Raw genomic sequence first — 9,477 nt, 5'->3', positions numbered from 1 at the left:
TACCACAAGAGTGAAATTTGGTGGGCAGCGTTCCCACTCCTCGCTGTTATAGTCAAAAATGGTAGCAATAGCGCCACCGTATGCTGATTAGTTAATTAACTTAAACAATTAAATCGTTTCAGCTAAACTTCTCATATGAGGATTAAGTGGATGATTTCTTCTTCTTTTTCTTCTTCCGCTTCCTCTTCTTCTTCTTCTTCTTATTATTGTAATAAATTATTAAGAGAGTAGGAGCAGTGTGCTTTTTAGCACAATTTTGAAAATTGGAAGGGTGCCTGAGAAATGGAAGTGCACTAGAGAGGGATAAAGCTGATGGCTACACCATGAAGCCACCCAGCACATCAGCTGTTCTCCTTGTTACCATCTGGCAGACGTTACACGAGTCTGTCTGCTCGGACTACAAGACTTAAAAACAGTTTTTACCACCAAGCCATACGACACCTCAACCACAACACTTAAACACACACACACACACACACACACTCCACAGGACACACTCAGAAGCTACCTTGCAGCTTCACAAGTACTCTGTTTAATCTGCACTGGTCATTCCACTTTATTGTTATTGATGTTTATATTTAAAAAGTGCAATACTGTAATTTTCTGCTGCTCATTTCTGTGCAATATCCCATCTGCCAACACCCCCCCCCCCCCCTCATATTTCTTTTCAAGATTTTCTTATTTAATCACTAGTGTACATATATTTATATTTATAGATACATATATATTTAGTCATCTTTTCTCTTTTACCACGTCTCTAATATTTTGCTCTTAACTGTTTTTCTATTTTTTTTCCATTTTATTATATTTTATTATATTTTCTTCTACTGTACCATGCTGCTGAGTGACTGCTGCTCGTCAAACACATTTCATTGCAATGTTGACCCTGTGCTAACTTGCATATGACAAATAAAACTGAAAACTGAAAACTGTGGGAAAGACTTGAGGAAGCTAAATTATGAAGAGAGGTGACTTTTAGTGAACAGCAGTATGGCTTCAAGCTGAGAAAGCGCACTACATGTGTGATGTTTGCTTTGAGAGTGTTGAAGTACAGAGAAGATCAAAAGGAGTAATGGTTGGAGCAGGACATGTGTAAGGACGGTGAGACAGTGGCGAGGTGGGTGGTAAGAGTCGGGTTTAAGATGGATAAAGATTTTAAGATTTCCACTGAGAGTGACGATAAAGGAGAAGATTAGAATTAGATCAAAGGGACAAGTAGGGTTAGAAGAGCAAAGCTGTGATGGTTTGGACATGTGTAGAAGAGGCAATGTAAATATATTGGACGAAGGAGGTTGACCATGGAGCTAGCAGGCAGGAATAGAGGAAGACAACACAGGAAGTTCGTGGATATGTAAATATGTAGGTGTACCCCAGACATGATGTTTTTATGTCGAGAAGATATCTGCTACGGCCTAAATATATTCAACTTTAATTGAAATTACACATCTAAACTATTACCTATAGGCAGCACCTACATCCCATAAATTTATAGAACAGTTGTCTTTGGGAGCATTTGTTTAGAATCCAGTCCTTCAGTTCCAATACAGAATATAGTAGTGTTTTGATAGTGTTTTCTTGAAAGTCTATCTTTGGCATTCGTATTTTCTAAAGTAGTCCTCTGGCCATAAGTAAAGTGCCCTCCAGTATCTACTCTTATGATGTGAACAATGTATGAAAACAAGACAACGAAATTAAGAAAGAAAGAAAACATTTAAAGCTGTCTTTCAGGCAATTTTATTGTATTTTGGGATGTTTCATGTGTCCAGTCTAAACCATAATCCACCACATTTCACATGGAGAAGTACATCATTCAAAATAATGAATGAACACACCACAATAATCAAAAGCACATCAGCTTTTGAGGGTTTCTCTCTGATTTTCTGTTCATTGCCTTCCAATCACATCCTGCAAACATGCAAAGGATAATCAGAACATGCTGCTACAGAAGTCTGGGGTGTTTAAATGTTGGATACTAACATGCAATCCAAGCATTCTCTCTACGGCTAAAATTACATTTATTCAACATGACCACGAAATCTGCAAGAGGACTGATGTTACATCTGTACGCATATCCTTGGTGTGTCTGAAAGGTAGATGTCCTCGGTTGCTCTGTAACGACTTGGTGTGAGGACACCAGTCGTGTTCTTTCTTCTTTGTTTTTGTCACTTCCTTTTGTTTTGTTCCTGTGGGTTTCTTTTCAGTGTCCAGGGTAACATCCTCTCTTGAGAAGTAAACAGAAAGAGATGTTGGAATCTGTGATGTCATTATATAATATACTTCACTTTTTAGCATCAGAATTTCCTCTTTAAGAGTATAAGGTGTCATAATCATTCCTCATAATCTATTGCTTTCATGTATTTGTAATTGTAATTTACAATATTAAAAGCAAAGCAGTTATCAACTCAATGTCCTGGAGGAAGTTCTATATAAAACAGTGCATATCCTGTCAACACATTTAATGACTTTAATTTTCATCTTACAAAAATTCATAAATATAGCAGATGGCAGGTTACATAGTAATAGCTGAATCTCACCTTGACTATGGGGGTGTTTTCATTTAAGACACTGTAAAAACAGGAAAAGGATACAGATAAATTAATAACAATAGCTCAATTTATTAATGAAATAATAAGAAAAAGAAACATAAAAACAAATCACACATATGGTCCATTTTTAAAAAAGGTAGAACTCTGTGTAATTTAAATAAAGAAGAATGAAATCATTGTTAATGAGTTTAAAGACTATATAATTAGGACAAAGACAACATGCTCAATATTGAAACTGACAGTCTGTTGGCAGACTAGTTTAGACTTTTTTTTTTACTACACAGATATCCTCCTTTCATACGTGTAACATGTGGAAAGACCTTCAAAGTAACTAAGTACTTCTAAACTTTTATATTTTGTTCAGATATATTGTTCCCAAGAGCGTGATCTTCAGACATATTTTATAATGTTTTTTCCCCCTGTGCATGATTTTCTCTGGGTTTCCCACATCTTTACTCTTAGGATTAAAAAAAAGGATCGTTCCTAAATTATTCTTAACTTCATGCTGAACATTTTGAACTATTTGACCAAACAATGTCATATCGAGGGTTAACCTCTTCCCACCTAAGTTGTATAAAAAACCTATTCTAGCTTTTTAAACATGCTGCTGATTTCAAATACAAATTGTTTTAACATTTTATATGCTTATGTACGTTTTTCATTGTATTATATTTTACACTGTATGCAATTTTTAAAGCATTTTCTTAAAATTCAGCTTTCATTTGTTAGCTTCTAAGTCAAGTCCTGATAATGAAATGTCTAGGTGATAGCACCCAAAACAACATGTAAATAATAAAGTATTAAACACAACTTACACCAGTGTATACTCCTTATTCTGCTCCGTGTAGAAAAGAGATTAGCACAAAGGCGAGAACGTAATTAGGCATGAGAGTTAAAATCATTTTAAAGGCATTTCTATAAAATTTTAGGAGTCTTTTAGGCTCTACAAGGTAAAAAAAATACCTTCAGGCTTGGGGTGCATGAGATTCAGTGGGAGCTCCAATGTGACATCACTGCAGAGAAAAATGAGCCAAATAATGTGAATGCATGCAATCATCATTTCTGTATGGATTGTGATAATATTGTCACTAAATATTACTCACCTGGAAGTGAGGCCACCCAGCAGACTACATGGAGAAAAGAGGGAACACGTAAGCCGGCCTTTGCCGTTTCGTTCTGTTTAATCTTGAACGGGATTTACTTGTGTCAAAAAATACTTACCCTCCTCCAGCCACCATGAGGTTAATTTTAATCTTGTAGGAAACCAGGATACCCAGCACCTCTTTTTCTACTCCCTGCCGCAGCCTGTGGAGGACGAAGTGCAGGGATTTGAAGGATTAGAGGGGTTTAAATTAGCTGAGTGTACTACTGTAAGACATTGTGGACACTGAACAAGAAAGCGGATGGAAATGTGAAGCAACAAAGAACCGACAGAGAGGAGTGTTTCGCCCAAACTTTACACCAGTGTGCACTTACATGGTGGTGGAGGCCAAGTTGGTGTCCTCGTCCTTCAGTCGACCGTCCAGCGCCAAACCTCTTTTCTCCTTGTTATCAGCGAGCAGAGGTGTGATGGTCAGAGTGTTGTCGAAGCTGCCGTTAGAGTCCACCGTCTCTCTGCAGAGAGTGAAAAGAAACACATGAGCAGATTGACCCAATTTTATATTTTCATTTTGCTTCTGTGACATTTGCTGTGCTTTCAGTTTTCTGCCCACATACCCGAACTCTTGGTTAAGAACACACTTGGTGTATTTGTCTGCCGAGTAGAGGACGATGTCTGTGGTTTGGTCCACTGTTGCAGGGAGGAAGATATAGAAAAATGTTATTTCTTTATAACATTTTCAGGATTTATTTCAGTATTTCAGTGAATAGAGGTACCCACCACTGATTTTAATTTTCTTGACTGTTTTGTTGCTCTCGTTTTTGATTTTGATCTTGATTGGGATCGCTTCACCATGAAAGTAGAGCTGCGGCAAAACAGGAGAGAGATTTTAATTGGTTCACTGCACAGCTCCCATTTCAACAGGGTGAAGCTAAAATTTTGCTGCCGTACATCTTTCTCCATTGAAGCTTCTAGATGAACGGGCTTGTCAGACATCATGAAGCTTTTGCAGATATCAGCCTTGGGCCCGGCGCCCACCTGAGACGGGGCGTACTGGATTTTACGAATGACGAGACGGGCGGTGTCCCTGTCAGGGCCAAGGAGAGGGAAGGAAGAAGAGATGAGGTGAGGAAAAATGAAATGGAACAAAGAGAGGCGAGATAGCAAGGCAAAGACATTAGTGGAAGTGAACTCACTTCTTTTCAATCTTTTCATCGGGGTTGTTCTTTTCCTTGGCAAGATAAGTTTTGATCTCAAAGTCAACGCCACAAGCCTGCAAAGTACAGTGCAGTTGTGAACAGCTGATATTTAAACAAGTGACATCCTTGCCTATATACTCTAAGGTAAAGGGATGCCTCACCTTTCCCTTGTCATCAGGTCCAGGCTGCAGAGAGACTGAGCAGGGTAGGTTGTTTGGAATCTATGGAGACAAAGACTAAGATTTATAAGAAAACGCAAGAGCTACTTCCATGAAATTACAAAATAAAGCCTAATTTTAGATATTCAGGAAGAAAGAAATTGTTAATTTGAGCTTTTCCTCGTTAAGAAAAAATATATAAATGTCTATTAAATACTCAGTATTAAAGTGGAGTAACATCATGTGTCATTGAATGTTACATGCACAATTTCTAAAAAAGCAAAAACAACTCTTTCTCACATGGCTGAGGTCATAAACTGCTTGTCGTGCTTAATTTTGTGGTCCTGAGTCACACACCTCAAAAGAGAAAGGGTGTGCGTTGTCTCCTGCCTTCTTCAGCAGGGTGTCGTGCATGGCACTCAAGGCAGGCTTCTCGCCATTAGGATAGAGTTGGGTTTGCTGCATCCAGATGTCCTTCCTGAAGCACAGGCCCATCACATCCAGGTCATCACTACCATAACGGAAGGCACATGCCAGCTGCACGAACACTGCAGACAGGTGTAATTACATCAGCTACTTCACAGTGATTGGCAAAAGCTTCTATTTATAGAACTGAACCCAATTTAAAACGGCGCTTTATGTGACGCTACCTTTTCTGTCTCCGAAATCTGCTGGGTCCAGCTTTACGACGCCGTCTGCAAGGGAGCAGGATTACAGGCACAGTTATTGTCTTCATAATGACCGCAGGCAAACACAAATACAGAAAAAACACTCTGTAATAGGAACGTACCAACTCTGTCCACTTTGTCCACATGATCCACATAGTCTCTCTTCCCCAGGTAGAGGGTCAGCTGTCACATTGAAGAAGGGAAAGCATAGTGTTTCAGAACCTTTTAAGTTTTACCCCTTTTTCAGTCTATTAAAAAAATGTTTTAAGAGAATAAAAGAGAACATACCCCTCCATTTCCACTGGTCTTCTTGAAAACCCTGTGAAGCGAAAAGGAGAAACACCACTCAACCTTTAAATTAACCTTTTTGTATAGATTACAGTTAAAATATTAACCTCCTTATCCTGGCAACCAGGGCAGAAATAAGTGTGTGAAATGTTGAATAAAGCTGGAGAACCCATGTTTTTAAAAGAAGAGTACATCCACTTACATCCATGGAGTTACTGTCAGGCTTAACAAGATAAAATAGTGATTCAATTTGGACCCTGTGGGTAAATTTGGTTTCTTGGCAAATGACAGAAGGGCTGGTAATCCTTTAGTCCTCGTTATCCAGTTAGTAATAGCTAAGCGTGGAGCTGCTTTACCTCATCAAGCCAGGATTGAGAGGCTGGCTCAGGTGAGGGAGCTACAAATGCTGTAAGAGGGTTCCCCAAATAACCAATTACCACTGTCATCAAATAAAGCTCAGAGCTGTGTTACCATATTTGAAAGAGCATGTTGAGAGACTAAGCCTATTACAGACCTAAATAAATACTTTCTAATAATTGTCCCTTTTAGGAGTTGGCTGACCATCCTGTCTACAACTCCACAAATTTCAAAGAGATCATGATTTTTATCAACCTTTTGGCCCCTGTCAGATTTTCTTTAGGTAAAAGGGAAACATCTTTCCACTAACAATAGCTTTGGATTGTTATATTTTTTGAGTATGAGAGAGCGAGATCTTTAAATAGTTTGATTAGAATCAGCAGTTCCTCTGGGACATAAAGATAAAAACAAAATGTATCCAGTACTTACTTTGCCATCTCTAGAAGGTTTTTGGAAGTATTCTGTTGGAAGAAAGGTGAAAAAAACAAATGATCAAAAAGTGATCAGGAGGTCACAGATCTATAACTGAGAGCTCTCTGGCAGCTGGAGTGATGCTTTTATTTGAGGGTACAGAGGGTTAATCCTCTGCAATAAGATTACGCCACTGGTGTTAGGACTCTTCCACCAAACTGGTGTTTCTCTGGCTGCTAACTGACCCCCGTGACCTCACAACAAACAACCAAAGATTTACATTGCACACGTGGTTATGTCACAGTATGTTTCTCCTAAAAGTGCCAAAGTCTTTGGACTATTTAAGGAACACTAAATGGATAAAACCCATTCATCACCTTTGATAGCATTCCAGGACTTTAGCTATCTATAACTCCTAGATAAAGATTAGTCCTGAAGGGTTAAGAGCACTACAAGCATTTAATTAAATACGTATTTTCAAACATATCTGATCATCATCTTCCAAAATAATCTCCAGTCTTCAGGTTGTTTGGTCTTATATATTTTTAAACATCAGATCATATTTCCCTTTAGAAATTTGTTGGGTTTTTTTTCTATTGGCACCTTCTGTGTCAACTCCAATCTCCAATACAAAGATTATGGATAAATGCAAAGAATGAGAATAAAGTCTTGGTTAATTACCCAGATGCCTTCAGTCTAAAGTTGCTTTGGGCTACAGTTACTTATTTCAGTGCCAGGAGCAGGTACAGCAGCTTCCTGCCTCTCTTCTGATTGGCTAATTGCTGTGCAATTTCAGCATATGTGATTGTTGCACACCTCTTCAAAAATACTGAACTATGCCTTTGTTAGATTCTTGCTCAAACCACAGAGCACTATATTTAATATTTATTGGTCGATTACTCTATTTTACAGTGATTAAATAGCATTCTTGTCTGCAGATAATTTAGTAGACATACTGAAAGCCACAGAAAGCAGATGTTTTTGTTACGTATGTATTATTGTAGCATCTACCTTACAATATAAAGCGCCTTGAGGCGACTGTTGCTGTGATTTGCCGCTGTATAGCTAAAATTGAATTGAAAATTGAATTGAATTGAACTTGCATTCTCATTTTCTTCTCATTTTGCACTATTTTGGCTCTTTTTTTACCTGGCCTCCATACACAAGCATTCTTACATATGTTCACTGATTGTAGATATGGCCTCAGAGAGAACCTGTCGGTTAACTTTAATGGCCTATTAAAACAATGCAATACGTATATACTGTAATGACTTCCATCATCCTTATTCAACCCCACAGTGGAGCATAACTGAATGATTTTCACCATTGAACCATTTGACCTTTGACCTCTATTCATTTTCATAGCTACTTATCCAATTCAAGGTTGCAGGGGGCTATCAGGCATAAAACTGTACTTCATAATTAGTTTCACCACTACACATCCATCCTTTCATTCATTCATCTGTGAATATGAAGAATTCTTACCTCTTCTTAGTAGTCTGGGACCGTGGTGAAGGATGTCAGGATAAGTTGAGAGTGCAGTCTACAGCTGAGCTCCCTTTTTATACCTGCCTCCCTCTGTGCATCCTTCAGGCTTAGCCAGTTCACTATTGCTGTTTTTACCTGCTTCATAATCCTGTTAAGCAATCAGAGAGCAGCTTTTTTCGGACAACAAAAGGTGCAGCCATCTAAATCACAGGGACATAAATACAACCTCACAGTCGCCATGCGGCTGTAGTAGGCCGATAATCCCCCTCTGCACCTCCACAAATCACTCAAATCTCCTTTGATTCAGAAAGCACAACAAAACAGGCCATTTAAAATCAACGTTTTCTTTCTCTGATGGATTTTTTTCCCCATCAAAAAAATTGTGTTGAACATCTTTATAGCTTGCATTAAAAACTGCATCTGTGAGCAGCACCTTTATCTGTAAATATGGGTTAGCTGGGTATCTATGTGTTATTTGTTCTTTTTTATTTTCTTTTACAATCATAAAAACACAAACATTTTAAAAAATATATCAGATTCAAGAGTATTGCTATATGCTTGATAGGGAGATGAAATAATAAACTAACCTATATGATAAAGGTTTCAAATGTTTTCTTATTTTAAGCCAGTGTGCAGCCGTGTATAGATTCCTAGTACTCCAGTCTGTCTGCTCTCAGCAGATTAACAGTTCCCTCTCCCAATATGGTACAGATGACGGGAGTATCAACGGTGAGGTCAGAATAAGCTTTCTTATTCAACAGTGTCTAAGTAACGTGCCAAAGATTAAGGAGAATCACCAGAATCCCCTTTGACCCTTGAAAAGCTCCTAATCCTCCAACAGGTCCGTTATAACTAGCTTATGTTAAAAGAATGAAGAACACAGGAACGTAAAGTAAAATATTTTAGGATTGATGGGGATACTAGGGAATATTTTTTAGTTAAAAAAGATTCTTGATTATGAGACAGAAAGCTTTAAAAATGTAGTAAATGTAAATGTAGTGTTTTTATTGCATCCAAAGGATGACAAGACCTTTGCTGGAGTTAAGCTGAGGTTAACAGAGATTAGGCCACCTGGACACCCCACAAGTCAGGGGTTACTGTGTTGTACCAAACATGGCTTAACGTAGTCCTTAATGACAATCATAATCCCGGTGAGGTGTTCTGCACAGCCTTTATGAGCTTTAGCATTTTCCAGCTTTTGTTTTCTTTATTCGTTTGACGCAATGGGAAGATCTGACGCCAAGAGGGAGATGTTACTTAATG

General features: G+C 38.3%; 1 protein-coding gene across 1 annotated transcript; it reads right to left on the bottom strand.

The window, feature by feature from the left end:
* Positions 1-1,718: 1,718 nt before the first annotated feature.
* arr3a (arrestin 3a, retinal (X-arrestin)) lies at positions 1,719-8,281 on the bottom strand. The gene is made up of 18 exons (XM_026183043.1): positions 8,212-8,281; positions 6,745-6,776; positions 5,959-5,989; positions 5,793-5,853; positions 5,653-5,697; positions 5,360-5,550; positions 5,006-5,065; positions 4,842-4,918; positions 4,597-4,732; positions 4,426-4,510; positions 4,263-4,335; positions 4,023-4,160; positions 3,768-3,851; positions 3,650-3,673; positions 3,510-3,559; positions 3,362-3,381; positions 2,535-2,565; positions 1,719-2,221 (listed from the first exon to the last, which is right to left on the bottom strand). The coding sequence occupies exons 2-16, from the start codon at positions 6,750-6,752 to the stop codon at positions 3,377-3,379; spliced, it is 1,068 nt and encodes a 355-aa protein (XP_026038828.1). The 5' UTR covers positions 6,753-6,776; positions 8,212-8,281; the 3' UTR covers positions 1,719-2,221; positions 2,535-2,565; positions 3,362-3,376.
* Between the last annotated feature and the right edge of the window lie 1,196 nt (positions 8,282-9,477).

This window comes from Astatotilapia calliptera, chromosome 10 (assembly GCF_900246225.1).
Source record: "Astatotilapia calliptera chromosome 10, fAstCal1.2, whole genome shotgun sequence".
Taxonomy (NCBI): Eukaryota; Metazoa; Chordata; class Actinopteri; order Cichliformes; family Cichlidae; genus Astatotilapia; species Astatotilapia calliptera.
The sequence above is the reverse complement of the archived record's forward strand: the minus strand, read 5'-3'. Positions and strand labels throughout refer to the sequence as shown.

Coding starts and splice junctions, on each gene's coding strand:
- arr3a (XM_026183043.1), bottom strand. Junction 5,698..5,792: donor GGACAAAGTGGACAGAGTTG/GTACGTTCCTAT, acceptor GCTCCCTTGCAG/ACGGCGTCGTAAAGCTGGAC. Junction 4,511..4,596: donor AAGCTTCAATGGAGAAAGAT/GTACGGCAGCAA, acceptor GTTTTGCCGCAG/CTCTACTTTCATGGTGAAGC.